Raw genomic sequence first — 25,612 nt, forward strand, 5'->3', positions numbered from 1 at the left:
CCCCCACAGGACAACCACCCCCCCATTAGCAGAGACCCCCCTTCCATTAGTACAGAACCCCCCCCCCCCGGACAAACCACCCCCTTTATTTGTACAGATCCCCCCACAAGCCCGCTCCCATCTGTACAGCCCCTCCCCCACAAGCCATCCCCCACAATTAGTACAGACCCCCCCCCCCCACAAGCCACCCTTCATTAGTACAGTAACACCCCCTCTATTAGTACAGAGGCCACCACAACACGGTCAACACAATGAATAATAAAATTGACGCCATTTGTCGCTGTTGAATGGACATGAGCAATTTTAAAATGTGTGACACGTTTGGTATACATTTTTGGGAAAAATATATATTTTTTTAAATTTGAATGCAAAAAAAAAAAACATAACCCAATTTTTTTTTGTAAAATATAAAAGATGATGTGACGACAAACTTGTCGTGACATCATCTTTTATATTTTACCAAAAAAACATTGGGTTATGTTTTTTTTTTTTGCATTCAAATAAAAAAAAAAAATCACAAAAATGTAGTTTGAAAAACTGCTGCGCAAATACCAAGTAACATAAAAAAAAAAAATGCAAAACCCACCAATTTATTCTTTACAGCCTCTGCTTTTAAAACAAAAACAAAAACAAAAATATATATATATATAAAATGTTTGAGGGTTGTAAGTAATGTTCTAACAAAAATACTGCTTGTTACATGTGAATACAAAGTGTCAGAAAATGCCTGGTCCTAAAGTGGTGTCTGATTGGTGTATGCTGACTTGCAGTGATCTGTCACACGTCATGTCCCCGGGCTCACACAATCCCTACTTCTGGATTTTGAACGAGTGCGACCAGACAGAGCAGCTGTGCGCCTGCCAACCGCAACAAGTCTGCTTTACTCCTCCACCAATCCGCGCCTTCAGAGGCAGAGGCGGGACTTTCGCTGATTGGCCACTTGCAGTAGCCATCGTCTCGTTTTCCTTGTCCATCCAGCATGGCTTCCCGCTGCCGTAGAGCCATAGACAGGCACTGGCTATAGGAAATATGGCAGGACGCTGGTGGCCGGTATGAGTCCAGCACGGCTGGTGGCTAGAATTGTCACCATGAGGTCCTATCAGGCGCTCGTGCTGTTCCTGGCAGCCTTGGCAGTGCTTGCCTTCTATTACCTGGGCTCAGGGAAGGAGAATTTCTCCAGCACCACCAGGAGGATGAAGGAGAACAGCGCGGCTCACAATCTCAGCCCGGACCTGGACCTGTCTGCTTCTTCCTCAGAGCTGAAGATAGGGGAGGGCAAGAGTAAGAACGTGGAGGGCCGCGGGGTGCAGGACTACCACCTACTCATGATGTTCACCAAGGTGGACCGGAGCCCTGGCCTCAAGGACAAGTTCCAGGTGGCCCTCACCTCCCTGGTCAAGTATGGCAAGTTCGAGAGCTCTGAGGTGCTCAGCCTGCATTTTGTGTCCGATGAGCCCAGCAAAGAGGTCGGGAAGACGGTGCTGAGGGACCTGCTGCAGGGAGCCAGCTTCAAATATAAGGTGGGCACTCAAGGGGCATCTCACAATAATGATCACATGCTGATAGACAGCAGTACACTGGGCAAGAAGAACTTACTGCAGGGAACCAGCTTCAAATATAAGGTGGGCACTCAAGGGGCATCTCACAATAATGATCGCATGCTGATAGACAGCAGTACACTGGGCAAGAAGAACTTACTGCAGGGAACCAGCTTCAAATATAAGGTGGGCACTCAAGGGGCATCTCACAATAATGATCGCATGCTGATAGACAGCAGTACACTGGGCAAGAAGAACTTACTGCAGGGAACCAGCTTCAAATATAAGGTGGGCACTCAAGGGGCATCTCACAATAATGATCGCATGCTGATAGACAGCAGTACACTGGGCAAGAAGAACTTACTGCAGGGAGCCAGCTTCAAATATAAGGTGGGCACTCAAGGGGCATCTCACAATAATGATCACATGCTGATAGACAGCAGTACACTGGGCAAGAAGACCTAACTGCAGGGAGCCAGCTTCAAATATAAGGTGGGCACTCAAGGGGCATCTCACAAAAATGATCACATGCTTATAGATAGCTGTACACTGGGCAAGAAGACCTTACTGCAGGGAACCAGCTTCAAATATAAGGTGGGCATCTCACAATAATGATCACATACTGGTAGATAGCAGTACACTGGGCAAGAAGAACTTACTGCACGGAGCCAGCTTCAAATATAAGGTGGGCACCCAAGGGGCATCTCACAATAATGATCACATACTGATAGATAGCTGTACACTGGACAAGAAGGACTTGCAGGAGGGAGCCAGCTTCAAGTATAACCACCTGCCGCCGTCATTCTACGGCGGCAGGTCGGCACAACCCTGCACACCATCGTAGCTGTATGTTGGTCCCTTTATGCTGCACTGCGGGGTGCCAACGCTCTTGACCGGCGTTCGCAATGACCGCCGGGCACGAGAGGCAGAACAGGGACGTGTGTGTGTAAACACGGAGAAAACGGACTCCCCTTATATTGGACTTTTAAAGGGGTTGTAAAGGTACAATTTTTTTTTTTCCTAAATAGCTTCCTTTACCTTAGTGCAGTCCCTCCTTCACTTACCTCATCCTTCCATTTTGCTTTTAAATGTCCTTATTTCTTCTGAGAAATCCTCACTTCCTGTACTTCTGTCTGTAACTCCACACAGTAATACAAGACTTTCTCCCTGGTGTGGAGTGTCAAGCTCGCCCCCTCCCTTGGACTACGGGAGAGTCAGGACGCCCACTAACACACAGCTCCTTTCTCTATCTGCAATGTAAAAAGCGTCCTAAGGGAGGGGGCGAGCAAGACACTCCACACCAGGGAGAAAGCCTTCCATTACTGTGTGGAGTTACAGACAGAAGAACAGGAAGTGAGGATTTCTCAGAAGAAATAAGGACATTTAATAGCAAAATGGAAGGATGAGGTAAGTTAAGGAGGACTACACTGAGGTAAAGGAAGCTATTTAGGAAAACAAATTGTACCTTTACAACCCCTTTTAAGGCACAAACTTCTTGAAAAGTATGTAAAGTAGTTAATTATTTATTAAATATTTTAAAATATTTAATATTTTAGAGGGTTAAGGCAGTGCTGGAAAATAATGTTGACCACACAAAATATTGACACTTTGGACCCAATTTGGACATTTTCACTGGGGGGGTGTACTCACTTTTGTTGCCAGCAGTTTAGAAACGCACTGTTAGAAATGCACGATTCTGGCTAAAATGAGAATCATGATTTCTTTGCTTAGAATAAAGATCACGATTCTCGCGGTGTAACATCTTCTTTCACATTATACAAAAAAAATTGGGCTAACTTTGCTGTTTATTTTTTTAATTCATTAACTTCTTCAGATCCGCGCTATTGCCGAATGACGGCTATAGCGTGGATCTGCTTCGCCGGGAGGCTGTCAGTAGACGTCCTCCTCTTATGCACGTTCCTCGTGCGGTCTGCGCTGTGATCACCTAGTCACTGAGATGCGGGTGATCACAGATCGGAGTAGTGGGTCAGATTACGGCCCCTTACCACGTGATTAGCTGTCAGCCAATGACTGCTGATCACGTGATGTGAATAAAAGCTCGGTAATCATTTATTTTAATATTTTTTCTCCTCATGCTGTCAGCGTGAGGAGAAAAAATGCAGATCACTGGCATCGGTCCCGAAGAGGCACATCCGCCTCATCTGTGCCCACCAGTACCACCTGCCAGTGCCACAGATCAGTGCCCACCAGTGCAAAAGAGTGCCACCTATCAGTGCCTCCCTAATTCCACCTAGCAGTGCTGCCGATTAGTGCCACTTTTCAGTGCCACCTATTAATGCTCTTTAGTGCCACCCACCAGTGCCACTTCTCAGTGCCACCTTATCTGTGCCAATAAGTGCAGCCCATCAGCGTACATCGACGAAGGAGAAAAATCACCTGTTTGCAAAATGTTATAACAAAATATTAAACCGTTTTGTATTTAAAAAATAAATAATTTGGTCTTTTTACATTTTTTTTTTTTTTTTTAACAAATACCACCAAAGAAAAGCCCATTTTTGTAGGAAAAAAAAAAAGATAAAAATGTCATTTGGGTACAGTGTTGTATAACCGCGCAATTGTCATTCAAAGAGCGACAGCGCTGAAAGCTGAAAATTGGTCTGAGCAGGAGGGGGGTTTAAGTGCCCAGTAAGCAAGTGGTTAAAGTGTATTTAAAAAAAAAAATGCGCTTGAAAAACCGCTGTGCAAATACGGTGTGACAAATATTTCAACAACCACCATTTTATTCTCTAGTGTCTCTGCTAAAAAAAAAATCATGTTTTGGGTGTTCCAAATAATTTTCTTGCAGAAAATAATGATTTTTTACACGTAAGCAACAAATGTCAGAAAAGGTTTGGTCTTGAAATGGTTAAACTTCCTTCGTCTACTTCTTTCTTTTGATAAAAGAATTAAAAGATACTTTGTTTCCACTTAAGCATGTTGTATTAAAACTTGGCAGGCTGCCAGGATTTTGTTTATCCAGCTGTGGGAACTCTGCATTTGTTAGAGAGAACCTTGACATGCTTTTTTAAGATCAGGAAGGGATAAAGATTGCGATTTTGATTCTTCACGATTAATCGCGCAGCTCTAATGACTGTATGTTGAGTTATTTTGAGGGGACAGCAAATTTACACTGTTCTACAAGCTTTACACTCACTACTTTACATTGTAGCAAAGTGTCATTTCTTCAGCGTTGTCACATGAAAAGATAGAATTAAATGTTTACAAAAATGTGAGGGGTGTACTCACTCTTGTGAGATACTAGTTGTTTTAGCCTTACATATCATGCTTTAAAATGACATGCTCGTGGAACAGTACCAAACTATGGTACTTATAGAAAATCTCCATAGGCAAAGCTTTATAAGCCTTTACAGGTTACCAGTTTAGCATCACACAGGAGGTCTGGTGCGAGAATTATTGCTCTCATTATAATGTTTGCAGCAATACCTCACATGTGTATTCCGAACACTGTTTACATATTGCATGTGCAAGCACGGGGGACAAGAGGCGCTTTAAACATTTTTTTTAAATGTTATTTTTTTATTTACTATGTTTTGTTTTAGGCCCCTTTCACATGTACAGATCCCGTGAGGATCCGTACATGTGTATCCGCCGCTTGCTCAGCGGGGATCGCTCCGTTGATCCCCGCTGAGTCGGCAGATGACAGGGTGGTCCTTTCATACTGTGCAGGGACCGCCCTGTCAGATCTCCACTCTCCTCTATGGGGGGATCGGATGATCACAGACCGTCTGTCCATGTTCATCTGATACGCAGGCGGATGGAAAAATAGCATTTACCTCCGTCTGCAGAATCGGAGGATTGCGATCACTGATGAGATCGGGTGTCAGCGGATGTTTATTTGCTGACACCAGCGATCTCATAGGGATTAATGTATGTCCCTTTTTTCATCCGTAAACGGATGGATGAAAATACGGAAATACTGTCCGCAGGTGTGAAAGGGGCCTTACACTGTCTTTTATTGTTTGGATCAATTTTATTGCCATCACAAGGCTGTAGTATTATTTTCACTTACAGGTCCCCTCAGTGACTAGATAGGAAATGCATAAGCAGCACACCAATGGGCTCTGCTCCTATCAGAATGTTTTTTGTAGTGGTTGGCTCTGTGTACTCCCTGCCCCAGTGGTCTGCGGTATAGATTGTACTGTAGACTGCAAGAAGCTAATACTAAGACCCCTTTTACACTGGAGCGCTTTGCAGGCGCTATTGCGCTAAAAATAGCGCCTGCAAACCGACCCTAAACAGCTGCTGCTGTTCCTCCAGTGTGAAAGCCCGAGGGCTTTCACACTGGAGCGGTGCGCTAGCTGGACGGTAAAAAAGTCCTGCTAGCTGCATCTTTGGCGCGGTGTGTTTACTGCTCCTTCACCACTCCCGCCCATTGAAATCAATGGGATAGCGCGGCTATACCGCCAGCAATGTGCCTCTGCAGAGGCGCATTGCGGGCCGGTTTAACCCTTTCTCGGCCGCTAGCAAGGGGTATAACCGCCCCGCTAGTGTCCAAGCAGCGCCGCAAAATTATCGGTAGATCGCCGCAGTGTGAAAGGGGCCCAAGTCAAATTTAGGTGCTTACACTTCCTGCATGTAAAAAATACTTTTGATAATGTTTAGTGAATGGGTTAGCCCAGAGAGAGGGGCCCGGGCCTTGAAAAGCGGTGTGGTTCCGGCGACTTCCGGTGAGCTCTAGCATCTGAATTGATTGGATCCTTTTATATCTGCCTAAGTTCAGTACTAAAGCAACTTACATCATGTAAAAATAAAGCAAAAAGAATATTGACTAGTCTTGCTGGCTGTGCCTCTGATCATCACTGTCTGCAGAATCTTAGCATTCAACATTTCCTGGTAGATCCCTGAATTGGCCAGTGGGACTCGTATTACTTTTCTTCTTTTGAAGGCTTTGGTTCTTTATTTGGAAACTGAGGTGTATATTAAAATGACCTTCTGAGTGTTGTGCGGTCTAATTCAAAAAAAGATCTTGTCCCAGTTTGGGTGTGTTGTGTTGGCAAGCCCATTTAGCATTCAAAAGCGTACTATATAATGTTGACTATATATAATGTGTGTGTGTGTGAGGTAACAAACTGCAGTGCACCTCAGTGTTATGAAGGGGCTCCTACTCAGATTGGTAAAGATGGTGGTTGCTTCAGTCAACATGAGTCCAATTCAAAATTGGTATAGAAGATCCACAAGAGAAAGATATATATATATATGTGTATATGTGTGTGTGTGTTGCCAACATCCCCATAAATAGATGGAAAAAAGGGCAGGTATCCCCCAGTTACTCAATAGGACTTTACAGGCAACTCACAAACCATAGTGCCCTTTTGCCAACCTGTGACCTTTCATTCGGTTCCCATATTGCCCTATTGTGAGACCCCTGTTCTCATTTACAACTTGACTGATATGCTCAAGTGTGAATAATAGGGGGGATCCCAGTATGGACCAACGGGGGCCCTAGGTCTCGCTAACCTCCCTACTCTGTGGCAAAAGTTAACTCTGCTTTTATACCATTTAGGCCCCTTTCACACTTGTGCGAATTGTTCTGTGACGTTCGTGCTGTTGCTTTAGCTAGTGTGCCGTTACCTGCAGCTCCCGGGCGCATGAGCTGGAGTGACGTCATCGCAGCTTCGGGAAATCGCAGCGCTGCAGCCTGCGATACCCTGAAATGTCGCCGGCCGAAGTGGTGTACGGGGACCGCTACGGGGGCTTCGATCTAAGGTGAGTATTTCATAATGAGCTAGTATGCTATGCATACTAGCTTAATTTCCTTTATATTTACCTTTAACTATGTGAAACAAAGGCCTATCTGATTGCATATGCATGGAAAGTGTATAGGATTGACCACATATTATATGGTTTTAGTAAATCTAAAGGAAAATTGTATAATGTATGGCCAACCTTAGAAATAATTTAGGGCCTCTTCCCATCTTCCTCTTCAATTGGTGTCAGACAAGACAAAAAGATGAGAAAAGATATTTCCTTAACACAGGGCTTGACAAATTTGCTTGGAATCTAGGAGCCAGCTAAAAAAGTTAGGAGCCAGGTTTTTTTTTTTTAACGACCGACAAAGCTGATTATGATATATATACTGGAGTTTTTAATACTAGTAATGGTGGCGATCAGCAATTTAGAGCGGGACTGTGATAGTGCGGCATACAATCTAAAACTGGGTCGGAACTACCGTATTTATCGGCGTATAACACGCACCCCAATTTAAGAGGGAAGTTTCAGGAAAAAAATGCAATTTTTAAATATAAAACTTTGAAGCAAAATAAGGGTAGCTCAAAACTTTTTTTTTTCATTAACATTTATATCACTTATAAGGTAAATATTTAAATAACACAATTTTAAAGTAAAAGTAATTGTTTTAACAAAAAAAGTGGGTAAATCCTTCTGGGGCTGAAGTGGTTAAGACCAGTGCACACTTTGATGCCTGACAAGGGAGGGCAAAGAGACACAAACTCTGCAGGGAGGGGAGCCTGTCAGACAGTGTGTGTTGTGTGTGTCTCTTAGCTCCCCATCCCCCCTGTCAGACAGTGTAATTCATTGTCCCCCATAAAAGGCTACATGAAGCTATTTAAACCAGCTCCCCCCACACTCACCATTAGGCAAAACGCGCCAGATGACGGCCACAATCGCTTCCTTCTCTTCTCCACTTTGGGAAGGAGATGGGCGGGCAGTAAATACAGGCAGAAATCCCTATTAGTATTGCTGGTTGTCTCTTGTCATTCCAGCGGCGACCACAAGGTGGTGCCAGACTACAGAAAGAATCATAAGCCTGCAGTAGGCCGCAAAGCCGTGGCCTCAATTACCGGCCGGAGCAGCGCTCTGCGATCGTGGGGTGCACGGAGACACAGGTTACCCCAGCTCTCCCCAGGCACCAGGTCGCTAATTCTAGTCGCAATTGCGCCCTGGCACCCGGGAGTTGTCGAACCCTGCCTTAACAGGGCGGGCAGAGATGGCAAAAAAAAAAAAAAACTTAGTGGAGTAACCCATGCCATTTTTATTTCTGTGTGTGGCCCTGTTGCAGTTTTCCCCCTCTTGCAGTCTGATAAATCTTTTGTCAGTAGTAGAGAGAGTAAAAGAAAATGTGTTATGTTACTAAACCTGCAACAGTGAAATCAGTCTGTATATGCAGTAATGTATGCTTGTTATATTCACTGTGGAACCTAAGGGGGTCATACTCTGCATTGTAAAATGGCTGTTTTGATTCTGTATGCACAGATCGGCTGTTTTGATTCTGTATGCACATGTCTCCTTCTTCCAGTCAGGCTGCACATGCTCAGTTTTTTCCTTGGAAGGGTGCATGTGATTAGCACAGGGCCAATGGGCACTGTCCAGACAGGACAGCTCAGTGCGGTATGAAAACAACTTCTACAAGCTTTACCAGGAACTTATAGAAGTCACAAGACTGCTATGTACTGCAGATGAGAAAAGGTATTTAGCAGTTTATATTTACTAAAATTATTGCATTTCCATGTTCTGTGTACTGTGGGAGACCAGATATAGTGAATGCAGGGTCCTGGGTTTAGTAACACTTTAATGCAGGGAATGCATTATGGGTAAAAACTTTAGAACCACTTTTAAAACCTTCTTGCAAAAATCAAAGTGTAAATGTAGCTGGGGTCTCCTAGATATGTGGGTTCTAACCATCTTTTTCATTTTGTTGCATGCTCATTAGGACAAATGACAATGCGCTGATACTGTGTGTGTGTGTGTGTGTGTGTGTGTGTGTGTGTAGTGGTTGGGTAGAGTGCAGCTGTCCTATGTGTGCTCTTGTGCTATGCTTGGCTGGTGCGTGTGCATTATGGGGTCCGCTTGTGCTGCTCTCAAAGCATTATTTCTTGTATTTCTATGTTTTTTACTGAGGGGTTTAATAGGACTTTGGATAGGTCAGCGGCCAAACTACACATGTGGCGGACAAAGCAGTGTGCAGCAGCCCTATAATGTGCATGCACCAGTCAAGCACTGCATTAGAACACACATAGAAGATCTGCCGGCACTGTGCATGTGCCAACAGGTCAACGCCAGAAACCTCTACTGCCCATGTGCTGGCCACTACTGTCGTGCACCAGGCACGCTACTAACCAGAGGTTCTAGGTGAGGATGGAGAGATACAGAAAGCAGAAGAAATGGAGGCATCAACATGTAAGTATTAGGGGCACAAACAAAACAAATTCAATTGGTACTGTTTTGACCTTAATTAAAATAATTGTTTTATTAGTAGGTTTTAGTACTTCTTTAAGGTCTGCACCACACCCCTGCTCTGTGACTGGACAATGAAAGGAGAAGTGACACAGTGATGAGCTTATCTCTTTGTTCACTCTCTTTGTTTACATTTAAAAAGAATACATTACGGACCTCATACATGCAGTTTTTGAATCTTAATGCAAATGTGCGTACAGCGTATTTACGGTCTTACCTGGTACTAAGAATGTAAGGGCTGATGCTTTGTGACGACAATTTTCCTCCACTTTCAAGATGGAGTTGGTTTTGGTTCCTGTGATTCCTCCTGATCGTATTTTGGCTATGGTTCACACCAGTCTCACTTCTCCTTTCGGTGACAAAATTCTTGCGGCTCAGGTCGAGGCTCCTCATGAGAAACCTTGTGACCGCTGTTTTGTGCCAGAAAGTCTCTGTACTGCTGTGCTCCAGAATTATCATTCTCCCAAGGCTGCTGGCCATCCTGGGAAGAATCAAATCTTTTGGGCCATTTCCCAACAATTCTGGTGGCCTAGTGCTGATGTAACCGCCATCGTAGCTGCCTGTTCCGTGTGTGCTCAAAGTAAGACTCCAGGACACCTTCCAGTGGGCCTCCTACAACCCATACCCAATGGAGAGAGGCCCTGGACCCACCTGTCTATGGATTTCATTGTGGAGTTACCCAACTCCCAGGGCAACACTGTTATCCTTATGGTGGTTGACCGGTTCTCGAAAATGTCTCATTGTATTCCAATTAAGTTGCCCACTTCTAAGGAACTGGCTTTAATTTTTGATCGGGAGATCTTTCGTTTACATGGGCTATCCAAGGTGATTGTCTCAAACAGGGGTAGTCAGTTTCTGTCCCGGGCCTGGTGAGCCTTTTGTGCAGTTGGGAATTCAGCTTGCTTTCTTCTCCCGCATTCTAATGGAACCACAGGATGAGCCAATCAGTCCTTGGAGCAATTTCTACGTTGCTATATTTTTGACCATCATAACAACTGGCCTGACCTCTTACCGTGGGCGGAGTTTGCTCACTATAGTGCCTTAAATTCTGCTTCCTGTTTTTATGGCGAACTATGGTTTCCAACCTTCCATGTTGCCTGACTCGTTTGTCCCGCAGTGTATTCCTACGTTAGAGGAGCATCTCCGTGGTCTTCGTTTCACTTGGGCACAAGTTCAGGAGGCTTTGGTACATGCTAACGATGGGTACAGACTCCATGTTGACCGCAGACACCTGCCTGCGCCTTCCTACCAGGTTGGGGACAGGGTCTGGCTGTCATCTTGCAACCTGCGACTTTGTGTTCCTTCTCTGAAGTTCGCACCTCAGTTTATTGTGCCTTTCCGTATCCTTCGCAGGATTAACCCAGTGGCTTACGCGATGGACCTTCCTTCTAGTATGCGTATCTCAAATGTGTTTCATGTATCCTTATTGAAACCTTTGGTCTGCAACCGCTTTACCACCTTTGTGCCACGTACTTGCCCTATACAGGTTGTATGAAATGCAGTCCATTGTTGACTCATGTAGGTTCCTTTTGCGCATACAGTATCTGGTGCATTGGAAAGGGTACGGTCCGGAGGAACGCTCTTGGACCTCATCCTCGGACGTACAAGCCCCTGTCCTCATCCTCGGATGTACATGCCCCTGTTCTCTTCCGTGATTTCAATAGATGTTTACCCCTCAAGTCCAGTGGTCCTCTGTGGGGGAGGGGTCGTTGAGGAGGGGATACTGTGAGGGCTGGGCTCAGCCCTTCCTTCTCTGAGCTGGCTGCTCGGCTGTCAGCTAACTCCTATCTCTCCACAGTGACTCACCTGTTGATGATATCCTGTTTGTCAGTCCTGCCTACTTAAGCCGTCCAGCTCAGATGATCTCTGCCTTTGCCTTGGTCAACATCACTGAGACTATCGCCTGCATTCTTATTAAAAACTTGCTTGGCTGACATTCCTTCTGGCTCCAGATTCCGCTTGCTGTTCTATTACATCTCTGGCTCCCTGATGTTTGGCTTGTCTGACTATCCGATTCATTTGCTGAACTCTGACTATGTTTTGACTACGTTTACTCTGTTTATCTTTTTTATTTTTAATCAGGTGGTGTAATTTAACTGTACTTCTGTCTCAGTCTGATTCATGGTTTCTGACAAAACCAATTGATATATGCTTATTTGGGGGGGGGGGGGGGTTCTTTATACCAAAAATATGTAGCAGAATACATATTAGCCTAAATGAAGAAATTCGATTTTTTTTTTTTTTTTTTTTTTTTTTTTTATTTGATATGTTTTATAGCAGTAATTTTTTTTTTGTCTTTTTTTTTTTTTGTTTGTTTAAAGTGCAAAAAATAAAAATACCATCAAAAGAAAACTATTTGTGGGAAAGGGACATAAACATGTATGTGGGTACAGTGTCGCTTGTCCACGCGATTCACTTCTTTACTTTAACTGACAAATATCACAAACAAATGACCTGGTCATGAAGAGGGAAAATCTTCCGGAGGTCAAGTTGTTAATATTCACCTAGAGTTCAGCTTTAAGTGGGTGCAGTTTTCTATTTGTGTCACAAGATGTCCCTATTGATCAGTAAGTTTTTGTTTCTTTATTCAGCTAGGAAGGAAGGTAGTTTGATATTTACCAGTGACAGTCTAGGTTTACATTCCCTTAAATGTTTTATTTTGTTTTAAATAGAATATACCAGTCTAGTAGCATTCTATACTTTACGTTCAGTGACCTGTATGGTAAACCAGAGGCGCGTGCAGTCAGTGGATAGGAACTGGTCTTGTAATATGTGTTGGGAAAAACAAGGATCAGTGCTAATGTTAGAAAATAGTCATTGTTCACATAGAATGCCATCAATTTAATGTGTTTTCTTTTCAGGAAAACTACCATTCCTATTCATATTAACACCTATATACTGGTATTACTCTGATCATTTTCATGTAATTGAAAAAAAGCAATCTAGGCTGATTTCTGTGCTTCTATTGATAGAACACTCATTGATGGCTTATTCATAGTACAGCCTGGAACACAATTGGCTCTCATAATTGCTAGTCTTGTACTTTACATCAATTCTTTATCTTTGCCATCGTTTAATTGTCTTGCATTGTTAAACAAGCAATGTTTAATCCTGTATGATATGCAAACTAGTAAAAATAAGAATTTGGCCAAAGTACATAATTTTTTTTTTTTAACCCTACATAATCGGCATACAAATTCATATTTTTGTATTTGTGTTCAATTGACTGGATTGTACAATGTTATTTGATTTACACACCACCCAGACCAACAAACGGATGTCTGTAAAAATGATCACCTATTAATATAATACAATTATGAATACTGTTTAAAGGCTTGGTTCACACTTGTGTGGGTGGTTGCGGGTGCAGGAATCGCGCTGCACTCTTACAGACGTGTGGGGCTGCTTTTTATTCATAACGGCACCCCTCACATCCTAACATGTAGTGCATTTGAGGGTGCTTAATGTGTTTTTCATGTGTCTGCAGTTTTAAAAATATTCAGGGACCGTTTTCCTTATGTTTTAAGTGTATGCTAACCAAAACCTTTTTTCTAGTTTTGCTAAGCATGGGAAAAGACCAGAAGCTCTGTCAGCTTCATTGGAGAGGTTATTGAATACAATGTCTCGCTGCGACTGCCATCAATCAAGGCGGCTGGCGGATCCCAACTTGGAAGTCGTGATGCCGCGCTGCCCCGACTGATGGCAGTGACATCAGCAGAGAGCAGACTTCAGACCGCTCTCTGCTGAAAATGGGTCACAGGAGTGCAAAATGAATTTCACTCCTGTGATCCAGAGGAGAAGCCCAGCCTAAAAAGCTCAGGCTGGACTTCTTCTTCTTCTTTAAACACATTGCTAATAGTATTGACAACATTTTAATTTGGTGCACATCTAGCAGACCTGGTACAGGAGACAGTCAGAGACTACAAACCTACTACAGGAGGTGGTCAGGGACTGCAGACCCACTACAGGAAGTGGTCAGGGACTGCAGACCCACTACAGGAAGTGGTCAGGGACTGCAGACCCACTACAGGAAGTGGTCAGGGACTGCAGACCCACTACAGGAAGTGGTCAGGGACTGCAGACATGATAAAAGAGATCAATGCAGCCTCATTAGTGCCCATGAGATGGAGCCTGCCAGTGCCCCTTTAGATGCAGCCTGCCAGTGCCCATCAGGTACAGCCTGCTAGTGCCTGGTAGTGTGATCTCATGCTGTGTCCCAGAGCTGGATCTGAATCGCTGTGCAGTTGCTGTAATGATGTTCCGCCTCCGATGATGCACGGCACAATGATTCCCGGCATTGGATCAGTGTGGCGTCTGTCACAAGAGGCGGCCTAGGAGGTGGGACATCGTTACATCGGCTGCATGGCAATTCAGATCCAGCTCTATGACACAGCGCAAGATAACGCTACCATAACGCTACCAGACACTGGTGAGGCTACATCTCATGACACGAGGAGAGGAGGAGGGAAGAGGGCTCTGACAGAGGCGTGCCAGGATGACCCATGTGCGGCATCCGGCAGGGCGGCCCCGCTTTTTTTTCGGCTCCATTATCTGCACTTTTCTTTTTCTTTTGCCCACCTACCGAAAACACAATTTTCGGACAATGTGTTTCGTTGTTCGAAATTTTGGTGCACCACTACAAATAATGCATTCTGTATGCAGTTAAACTAATCAGCTGACCAATTAATCCATTATAAAAATAGTTGACAAATATTTTCATAATCGATTATGTCTATTAGTTGTTTCAGCCCTAGCTGTACATTAAATAGTGAAATTTGGACCTTTCACTTCTGAAAAACGCACAGTGTCATGCGGGGTCCCGCAAGGATCCCCCTGTCGCCGGTACTGTTCAACATCTACCTCCGCCCTCTTTGAAATCATCAGTAGCCAAAAGCTACTTTACCACTCTTATGCAGATGACACACAACTGTACTTTCGCATCTGCAACAAAAAGGATCATCATCTAGGGCTAGAGAAATCCCTTTTTTTTGATAGAAAACTGGATGACAAAGAGTTATCTTAAACTCAACGGATCGAAAACAGAACTTCTCCTGTTTCACGCCAATCGAAAGAATCAACTGGCAACAACTTGGACACCCCCACCCATTCTGGGCCAAATCATCACCCCTAGCACCAAAGTCAAAAGTCTCGGAGTCATCTTCGACACCTACATGACAATGGACGCACAAATAGGGTCAGTAGTCAGCGGATCGCACCATCTGCTACGCCTACTACGCAGACTTATTCCATTTATTCCCAAAGAGGACATAGCAGTCGTGGTGGGAACAATTGTTAACTCCAGACTCGACTATGCAAATGCCCTTTACCTCGGACTCCCAAAGTACCAAATCACCCGTCTGCAAGTCGTTCAAAATACGGCTGCTAGACTGGTGACTGGGAAAAAACCTTGGGAATCAATCTCTCCTTCATTGAGAACCCTTCATTGGTTGCCAGTAAAAGACAGAATTACTTTCAAAGCACTCTGTCTGACGCATAAATGTGTTCAAGGAAATGCCCCCCAATATTTATGCGAAAAACTAAAAGCTTACAACTCCAATCGCGTTCCACCAATCAAAATCTACTCCAAATACCAAAAACCAAATACAAGGGAGAACGAAGATTTGCGCTCCAGGGCCCCAGACTATGGAACGCTTTACCAACCAGCATTCGGTTGGAGGAGAATATCACTTGACCTTTAGAATGATCAAAACCCATCTCTTTTGAGTTCAAAGGAGAAATGGACAAACGAGCGCCCAGGGGTGATTTAGTTCGCATGTGCAGCGCTATATAAGTTTCTCACTCACTCATTAAACTTAAATTTGAAGAATGATGCTGCTTTTGCTAAGCAGTTAGAAGGTTAACCCTTTGGCTGCCTAACGGCATGGGTATTACACACAACAGGGGATTACCTGTAGGTACAAGTGATGTAAAGGAGTTTACAACCACTTTAAATAATATTGTGTGTGTATAGCGGTGATTAGGAAACCTTTCTAAATTGAATACAGTTTTTACTTTCCATAAATAAGGAAATGGAGACAGGTGAAGTGTATACATCTAAATGACAGTGTGTTGGGAGGGCCAGGATGTCCGTGGTAAGCACAGGAAATAGGGAAAGGAAGCTGGTAAATCCTTGTAGTAAAGCATTCAGATGATTATAGGACACTAACTTTTTTTTAACGGCAAAAAAATAGAACTAGACATGTATTTGGTTTTTAGGTACATCATTAAAAAATTTTTTTTTTAATACTGTCTTTTGTTGCTGGTGATGCTTCAAGATGCAAACTTATGTAGTATCTACTAAATGCTTTTCTTATAGGCTCCTAAGCCATAAGGGTATGGCAAGGTCATGTGGAGAGGCACCTCCTTATCAGGATGACAGACATCCATTTTAAAGTTAGTGCAGCAGCAGTTTTGCTTCTTTTTTCTTTATTTGTATTGAATGTTTTAACTCCGTACTTCACAAAGCATACACTTTGTCTGAGAGGGAGAAAATGTTTGTGTCAGTACACCCGAATTTATGGTGAGAGCTTTTATTTGTCTCATAAAGAATTGCACAGGGGACCTCTTCATCATTACAATCCTTTACAGGTCAATACAATGTATGGAGTGTGCTTTAACGCGTGTATTATTTTTCCCATCCATAGAAATGGGTACACACTTTGTGGCCAATTTGATCAGAAGTCTGTTTAAAGTATATGAAAACATTGGTGTATAGATATAAAAAACAAACACAAAAACTACCTTTACCCCCCCCCCCCCTTTTTATTTTAAATAAATAATCAAAAGCCCTCTGTTCACAGCTTCATAAGGATTCTAAAGGGCTGGGGGAAGAGAAACGACAACACACTGGTCATTGCAGGAGAGAAGGCTTAGCCAGAAAACTGCCCACACTGTTCTTATGCCTATTGTGGTCAGTTTGAGATTAGAAAGCAGGGGGATGACAGGAACACCAGGAATTTCCTTTTATGAAGCAGTGAAATCTATTCACTGCTTTGTTCTTCGGCATTCAGAGGAGATTTTTCTCCTCTGTGTGCCTGTTTATGAAGCTTTGTAGATCGCTTTACCCTTGGAGGAGTGAAGTGAAGTGATCTACCAACTCTTCAAACAGTGGAGAACGGCCCCTGATACTGGAATCTCGTGAGACTTTACGAGATTACAGTACCAGAAATTCACAGAAACACAGAGATGTCAGTTTATTGAGCAGTGATAAACCGCTCAGTACACTGACAGACGGCGTGGTCAATGTAATTAAAATAACGAGTCCCCCTACGTAATATATATATATGTGCGTGTGTGTGAGATATATATATAGGGACATGGTTACAGAGTTGGGGGGGTCAGAACGAGGTAGAAGGAAGTTTAAAATTGTCCTCCTTTCTCTCGCCAGTGAAGCGCTCAGATCACAGCTTCATAAACTGGCCGTTACTGTGTCAGTCTATGAGACTTCTCTGTGTGTGTGGAGATAATCGGCGGGAGAACAAATTCAAACACTTCTCCCCCCGATTATCTCTGTTTCATAAACTATTTATGGGCTGTGATTAGCGGTGATCCTTGGGATCACCGCTGTTCACTGCTTCATAAATGGACACCAAAGGCAGTAATACAAAGAGAACAGGATACTTTTTCATATGTACATGATACAGCAGGCTCATATCAGAAATATGAAATCATGGGTTGACCTTATCTTTTTGAAGAAAAAAAAACATATATAGTGATCAGGGACATGACTAGAAATTGGGTGTGCCCCCCCCCCCCCAAGCAAAATGTTGTCACCCTCCCCCCCCCCCCCCCAACAGAAAAAAACAATATTGTACAACTTTCTCTTACTACATGTAATTACTATGGCTGCTCTGTCCTGTGGAGTACGATAAAGAAAATAGGATTTTTATAACAGCTTGCCTGTAAAATACTTTTCTTGGAGTACATCATGGGACACAGAGGTCTCCCCCTACTTATGGGAACCTTACTACTTTGCTACAAAACTGAGGTACTTCCTGTATGGGAGGGGTTATATAGAGGGGGACTTCCTGTCTTTGGGTGTGCCAGTGTCCATTCACCTATAGGTGGCATATAACCCACATAGTAATTACTATGACTGTTCTGTGTCCAGTGATGTACTCCAAGAAAAGGATTTTACAGGTAAGCTGTATTAAAAATCCAAATTTTTTTTTTTGTTCTTTGTTTTTGGTCCCAGAATTCAAAATGTTGTCTGGTGCTGCTCCCAGTCTGACATTGCAGCTCACAGGGAAGCCAAAGGATTCCTGGTGAGACAGAAGAGGGGAGTACATTTCATTGCATGGAAGTAAGCTTGGACTCATCGGGGTAAACCATGTAAGCTTGCCATTACAGTTTTTACTTTCCATAAATAAGGAAATGGAGACAGGTGAAGTGTATACATCTAAATGACAGTGTGTTGGGAGGGCCAGGATGTCCGTGGTAAGCACAGAAAATAGGGAAAGGAAGCTGGTAAATCCTTGTAGTAAAGCTTTCAGATGATTATAGGACACTAACTTTTTTTTAACAGCAAAAAAATAGAACTAGACATGTATTTGGTTTTTAGGTACATCATTAAAAAAAATGACATGCCCATTTTTGGGTGAAACTCCGCTTTAAGGTCATCTTGGTTGGTCCAGGTTTAACATACAGCACAATTGGAGATAATCAGTCAATGAATGGAGTTAAAATTGCGTTTGCAACGAACAAGGTGTCCCTTATGTAAGAACAAGACAGCAAGGAGAAGGCAAATGAGGGTGAGTAGACGGGGAGTAAAAAAAATCTTATGCCTTTGTGAGAAGGCCAATAATGGCTACATAAGACATAAAGGCTTCATTATGGATAAATTGCTCCCAGTTAACCTTGATGCCCCGTTTCTCAAAACATAGCTGACATATTTTTGTATACTTGGAGATACTGTCATCGAGAATAGCATCAATTTTGCCATGGCACTTGTGACATTCTTGACCTCATTGTACTAAGAATACTGGATTTTCTAGGCAGCTGCCAGTATCTGTTAGCTGCCAGCAGCTGTGGTAAATTTTGTAAAATACGTTTTTAAACGTATTTTAAACGTTGCAATGGCAACATCTGGGGAGCATTGATTTAGGTTTCCTAAAACTGGGTCTAAGTCCATAGGTTTATCCAGCACTGCGGAGAGAAGATAAAACAAAAGGTCAGTTGAAAACCTGTGGACTACCGGGCACATTCCCCAGTAAGTGCATTCTCATATCTTTGCAGGACCAAAAGCGCTATGGAGGATAGTTGAGTACAAATTTAGAAATGCGTGCTGGGACCAGGTACCAGCAGGAGACGACCTTGCACGTGGCTTCCAACGAATTAACAGAGCAGGTAGCCAGACAGATATCAGTCCAATCTCCAGGCTCAACAGTGACATTAAGGACTGATTTCCACTTGCTAACATAAGATGGAGGATGTAGGAGGGACTTGGTAAGCTTCATAAGATATAGAGTAGAAATATGACCTGGGGCTTGGTGGTCTTTCTCCCAAAAATCTTCAAATATGGTAAGCTGATTCTTGGACGTTGGAGTAGGGGAGTGGGTGAGAAAAATGTTTGATTTTAAAGTAGTGAAAAAATTCTGATAGTGGTAATTGAAAGCGTTGACATATTGCTTGGAAATTCGACCGGACCTTCTGTTTTGATGCAGTGTAGTCAGGGTAAGATAGGTCCCTGTGTGGAAAGGAGCTGCGGGAGTATAGGACAGATAGCTATGGGATTTCTGCATGCCTGATAAGAGGACAGTGAGGTAAGAAGAGACCAACCCACTGTTTTTATTGTGGTCCCAAATAATGAGAAGTGACGGGGCTCATGATGAATCTATGTTGTTGTTTCAGGGCCAACCAAATAAATTGGTGATGGCCAAAGGGTTTCATCTTTCCACTTCGAGATATTGCATGCCATTTAGTAATTTGAGACAGCAGATTGGTAATACTTGATGAAGTGGGGGAGCCTCAGACTGCCTCATGTTTTAGGCAAATAGATGGTGGACCTTGGAATTTTCGGAAGAACCTTTCCCCCCAATAAATTTAATTTGAATGAATTTTTTAGGCTAGGAGTTCAAAGAATAGGGCAAATAAAAGGGGGGGGGGAGGGGACAATCCAATCTTGTGCCATGGGCTATTGGGAAGTATATCCTGAGTATTAAAGGTAAGCTTGGTGGCTGGTATAGAGGGATGAAATACAATAGAAGAAATGAGGGTTAAACTCCAAGCATCTCAAGATTGTAGTGCAGAAAGGGCCACGAACCAAAATCGGAAGCCTTTCCTAATGTCCAATGACAGCAAGAATGCAGGAGGAATGTGATGTTGTTGTATTATGTCTAGAACAGTGATGGCGAACCTTGGCACCCCAGATGTTTTGGAACTGCATTTCCCATGATGCTAATGCACTTTGCAGTGTTGTGGAGCATCATGGGAAACGTAGTTCCAAAACATCTGGGGTGCCAAGGTTCGCCACCACTGGTCTAGAAGAGTGGCCCAACGATTATTGTCGCTCGCTTGGCGGAGGGTAATGAACCTAAATTGATCCTTGATTCTGAATCGGTGATTCTGTAATGGGATTTAAACACGCAGTGAAAATTATGGTGAGCAGTTGAATATCAAGCTTCAGTAAAGAGATGGGTCTGGAGTTCGCCCAAGTGGTGTTGTCATTGTTGAGCTTTGGAAGCTTTGAAATTATGGCAGTAAGGGTTTCCTGATTGAACATCCTGCCTTTTTTTAGAAGACTATTGAAGGTGCCCTTAAAAGGGGCCCAAAGACTTCAGTGAATTTTTTGTATTACGTGGCTGGGAAGCCATCAGGGACCAGTTTCTTGTGTGGTTTCAAAGTTTTAATTTCTGACAAGACTTCCTCCCAGGGTTATAAGACAGTATAATAATTTTTAATATGAATTTGTGAGGATACATTTTTTTAGAAGCTGACATTGCTGACTTGGTTTTAAAAAAAACAGGCCTAAGGACTCTCATCTTGATTTGACTTCACTACTTGGTGGCATTATTGACCCAAAATAAGTATATAGCCAGCATAGTTGGAAAAATCTAAACTCCATGATGTGTTCCTGGTCCAATTCAGTGACTCGCTAATTAAATCTGTCAACAGCACAGAGAAGTGGGCGGAGTGGCTGCAGTTACACCGTGTGAGAGCTGATTTGAGGAAAGAAACGCATCCCCTCCACAACGCAGAAGGACAGTATTGTGAATAGATGAGCTCTGTTCTGCGCTCTCTCTCACACTCCCTTCCCACACAAATTTATCTCTTGTGTCGGGAAAACTTCTCAGAAGTGGGTTATGTTGATAAGGGAACAAAGCACAGAGAGAAACCACACTTAGAGTTTTGGAGAGAGATAAGTAAACACTGCAAATATACACCCACCACCTCTTTATTAGGTACACCTAGCTAGTACTGGTTTGGACCCTTTTTGCCTTCAGAACTGCATTAATTCTTAATGACATGGATTCAACAATGTGTTGGAAACATTTCTCAGAGATTTTGGTCTATATTGACATGATAGCATCATGCAGTTGCTGCAGATTTTCCACCACATCCCAAAGGTTCTCTATTGGATTGAGATCTGCTGATTGTGGGGGCCATTGGAGTACAGGGAACTCATTGTCTTGTTCAAGAAACCAGTTTGACATGATTTGAGCTTTGTGACATGGTGCATTATCCTGCTGGAAGTAGCCATCAGAAGATGGGTACACTGTAGTCATAAAGGGATGGACGTGGTCAGCAACAATACTCAGGTAGGCCATGGCGTTTAAACGATGCCCAATTGGTACTAAGGGGCCAAAAGTGTGCCAAGAAAATATTCCCCACACCGTTATACCACTACCACCAGCCCGAACCGTTGATACAAGGCAGGATGGATCCATGGTTTCATGTTTATGCCAAATTCTGACCCTACCATCTGAATGTCCCTACTAAAATCGAGACCTCTCAGCCCAGACAATGTTTTTCCAATCTTCTTTTGGAAAACCACCACCAACAATCATGTCACGTTCAGAGTCACTTAAATCCCCTTTCTCCCCCAATCTGATGCTCGGTTTGAACTTCAGCTAGTCCTCTTCACAATTTGTGTTACCAAGCAATTGAACAGATGTACCTAATAAAGTGGTCGGTGAGTGTATATGCTTTGCTCAAATTTCATGACTCGGATGTACAACCACGTTAATAAAACGAGGTTGACGGCCAGAAAGCTGCACCCTAATGTGACCCTAAATGATATCCATATTCTCCAAAAAATAATTCGTACACATCCACTACTTAACCACTTAAGGACCGCCTCCTGCACATATACGTTGGCAGAATTGCGCGGCTGGGCACAAGCACGTACCTGTACGTCCTCTTTAAGTGCCCGGCCGTGGGCACGCGACCCGGTCCGAAGCTCCGTGGCCGCAGGCCCGATCGCCGCTGGAGTCCCCGGAGCTGAAGAACAAGAAGAGCTGTGTGTAGACACAGCTTCCCCGTTCTTCACTGTGGCGCTGTCATTGATCGTGTGTTCCCTGATATAGGGAAACGCGATCAATGATGTCACATGTCCAGCCACCCCCCTACAGTTAGAAACACATATGAGGTCACACTTAACCCCTTCAGCGCCCCTTAGTGGTTAACTCCCAAACTGCAATTGTCATTTTCACAGTAAACAATGCATTTTTATAGCATTTTTTGCTGTGAAAATTACAATTGTCCCAAAAATGTGTCAAAATTGTCCGATGTGTCCGCCATAATGTCGCGGTCACGAAAAAAACCACTGATCGCTGCCATTAGTGGTAAAAAAAAAATATTAATAAAAATGCAATCCCCTATTTTGTAAACACTATACATTTTGCGCAAAGCAATCGATAAACGCTTATTGCGATTTTTTTTTTTACCAAAAATAGGTAGAAGAATATGTATCGGCCTAAACTGAGGAAAACAAAAGTTTTTTTTATATATTTTTTGGGATATTTATAATAGCAAAAAGGAAAAAATATTGCATTTTTTTTCAAAATTGTCGCTCTATTTTTGTTTATAGCGCAAAAAAATTAAAACCGCAGAGGTGATCAAATACCACCAAAAGAAAGCTCTATTTGTGGGAAAAAAAGGACGTCAATTTTGTTTGGGAGCCACGTCGCACGACCGCACAATTGTCAGTTAAAGCGACGCAGTGCCAAAATCGCAAAAACTGCCTGTGTCCTTTACCTGCATTTTGGTCCGGGTCTTAAGTGGTTAATGGCTCTGTTATCCATTTTACACAAAATAATTTTTTAGTGTTTTTCTGCTTCTGTGAGCTCCTGGACCTTTCCTTCTTCTCACTTCCCATTGTTTTGAACAAGCAATGTATGCTAGTTGCACCTACCTAGTCCCTAGTCTATGTTGGGAATGAGCAAGATAGAGTGGCTACATTACTGCATACAGTGGGACCAGAGACAATGAACATAGCCACCCTCAAATCACGTCAGCAAAAAAAAGAATTTGCAGATTTGGAGGAGGCTGGGAGCAATAACAGGTACAGGTTTTTTTTTTTTTTTGTTAAAGTGGCAGTAAACCCTTCTATCGTTTTCAGTTAGACCCCTTTCACACTGGGGCGTTTTTCGGGCGTTTTTTAGGCGCTTTGGCGTTTAAAAAAAGCCTGTAAAGCGCCTGAAAGAAGCCTCATCTGCAATCCCAATGTGAAAGCCCAAGTGCTTTCAGAGGCCTTTCACACTGCCAGCGCCCGAAAAACGCTGGTAAAGCGCTGCTAAGACCCCTTTCACACTGAGGCGCTTTTCAGGCGCTTTGGCGTTAAAAAAAGCTTCCTCAATGGGAAGGGGGCTTTAGGAGCGGTGTATTAAACGCTCCTAAAGCGCTGCAAAGAAGCTGCATGCAGGACTTTTTTTGACGCCCTGCCAGCTCAGCGCCTCAGTGTGAAAGCACTCAGGCTTTCACATTGGGATTGCAAATGCAGCTTCTTTCAGGCGCTTTTTTTTTAACGCTAAGCTGCATGCAGGACTTTTTTTGACGCCCCGCCAGCTCAGCGCCTCAGTGTGAAAGCACTCGAGCTTTCACATTGGGATTGCAGATGCAGCTTCTTTCAGGCGTTTTACAGGCGCTTTTTTTAACGCTAAAGCGCTTGAAAAATGCCCCAGTGTGAAAGGGCCCTTAAGGAAGCTGACGTTTTGTTTTAATCTTCAACTGTCATGATGCTGCACATGTGATTAGTTATGACACCAGCCATTGGATGGTTTGACAGTTTGGTTAAGAGCACAACCAATGTGGCAGTTACATTCCCAGCACGTGTTTTTTGAAACTGTTAAATCAATGGGTTTACTTCTGCTTTAAGAATACATACGTGAATTAAAGGAACACTAAAGGTTCGTTTTTTATTAGATCAATTGATTGCTGTAAGCTAGAGCATTTAAATATCACTTACCTCGTTTTTCCTTTTGACCTCCAAAATACAGTAATCCAGGTTTGAAAATGCCATTTCCTGTCTCTCCTCTTCTTGCTTTCCACCAGCATCTGAGCCGTTTTGCATGGTGGAAAGTAGAATGTGCTCACCCCCTCCATATGACTACAGCCCTGCGTGAAGATGCTCTCTTATCCCTCACAGGCATGGAGGCTAAGCCTAATGGGAACTGTAGTTCCCATTAGGCCGTGATGTAGCAAGAATGAATGCGCACCGCAAACCAGGAAGTCAGTGAGAATAATGATTCAGGAGTGACGGAGGTGAATAAAACACCTCGATTTCAACAGGTATCAAACTAGTTATAATGCAAAACATTACTTTTTACTTTATCAGCAACTGTCAGACTTTAATTTAAGAGGAAAATATTTTTGTCTATACAACCCCTTTAATGTTTTATTTTTATTTTTTTTTTAAACGCAGTTTTATGGGAATAAAGTATCACATACCAGGAAATGTACTGCTATATTTCAGGATGAACTCCAAACCATACATTTTTTTCAGGGTACTGCTTGGGCACAGTTAATGTTTCTAGATATTCCCTATAACAGAGCAAGTCTTCACTTTTTGCGTTCAGATCTCCTTTAAAGCGGAGTTCCACCCAAAAATGGCATGTCATTTTTTTGGGGGGCACCTGGTTTTGACAGGTACCCAGCTCCCACTTCCTCTAACAGGCGCTGCAGTGACAATTCAAGACAGCGCAGCGCGACATGCGCAGTGCACACCCGGCTGTCACAACGACACATTTTGTAGCTGCTGACTTTTAAATGGGAGGAACTCCGCTTTAAAGCTTTTGCAAAAGACAATTCAAGGATACCTGTTGATTTTCTTCTCCAGAGAGTGGCAATCTTATAAAAGTCTATGGAGAGGTGCAGTTGGAGATATTGTACATTGGAAAATTAGTAACGCTGTGGTATTTATGTCCTATGCTCTGGTGACAAGTGGCAGCCAGACTAGTTTTAGGGCCACATTATAATACATCTTGGCAATGAGAAAACAATATCATATGGGTTCAGAATTTCCTGTAATAGATCGTAAAAAAAATTAAACGATTATTGCACATTATAAATAAATGGAATTAAAGCACGTCAATAATACATGTTCTAAATCTGCTATATTACTCCCTCAGCTGTGTTATGTAGGTTGGAGAAGCTTGGTTACCAGCAGGTGTCAGTAAAGCTTCACCAGCAATGCAGCCACTCGCGTCATGTGACCAGGCAGATGTTATTGGAAGAAGTCTGCATGCAATTCATAGATTGTGTGACTGAGCAATATCATCCCTTTCACTTGTTTGCTTTTTTCCAGTTCAGGCATTTTTCCCCTTAACTTGTTCCTCTGCCTGGTCACTATGGAGATATCCTACTTCTCAAGTTCCCTATCTACACTGAGATTGATTTTGCAGTGTTTTACTCCTGATCGTGAA

General features: G+C 43.1%; 1 protein-coding gene across 1 annotated transcript in view; it reads left to right on the forward strand.

Moving 5' to 3' along the window:
* The first annotated feature begins 884 nt into the window (after positions 1-884).
* The window catches only part of XXYLT1 (xyloside xylosyltransferase 1), a 286,052-nt gene continuing 261,324 nt past the window's right edge, over positions 885-25,612 (forward strand). Inside the window, exon 1 of the mRNA XM_040349500.1 lies at positions 885-1,520. Within this exon, the coding sequence (XP_040205434.1) occupies positions 1,053-1,520 (468 nt within the window). The 5' untranslated portion in view covers positions 885-1,052. The remainder of the gene's footprint in view (positions 1,521-25,612) is intronic.

This window comes from Rana temporaria, chromosome 4 (assembly GCF_905171775.1).
Source record: "Rana temporaria chromosome 4, aRanTem1.1, whole genome shotgun sequence".
Taxonomy (NCBI): Eukaryota; Metazoa; Chordata; class Amphibia; order Anura; family Ranidae; genus Rana; species Rana temporaria.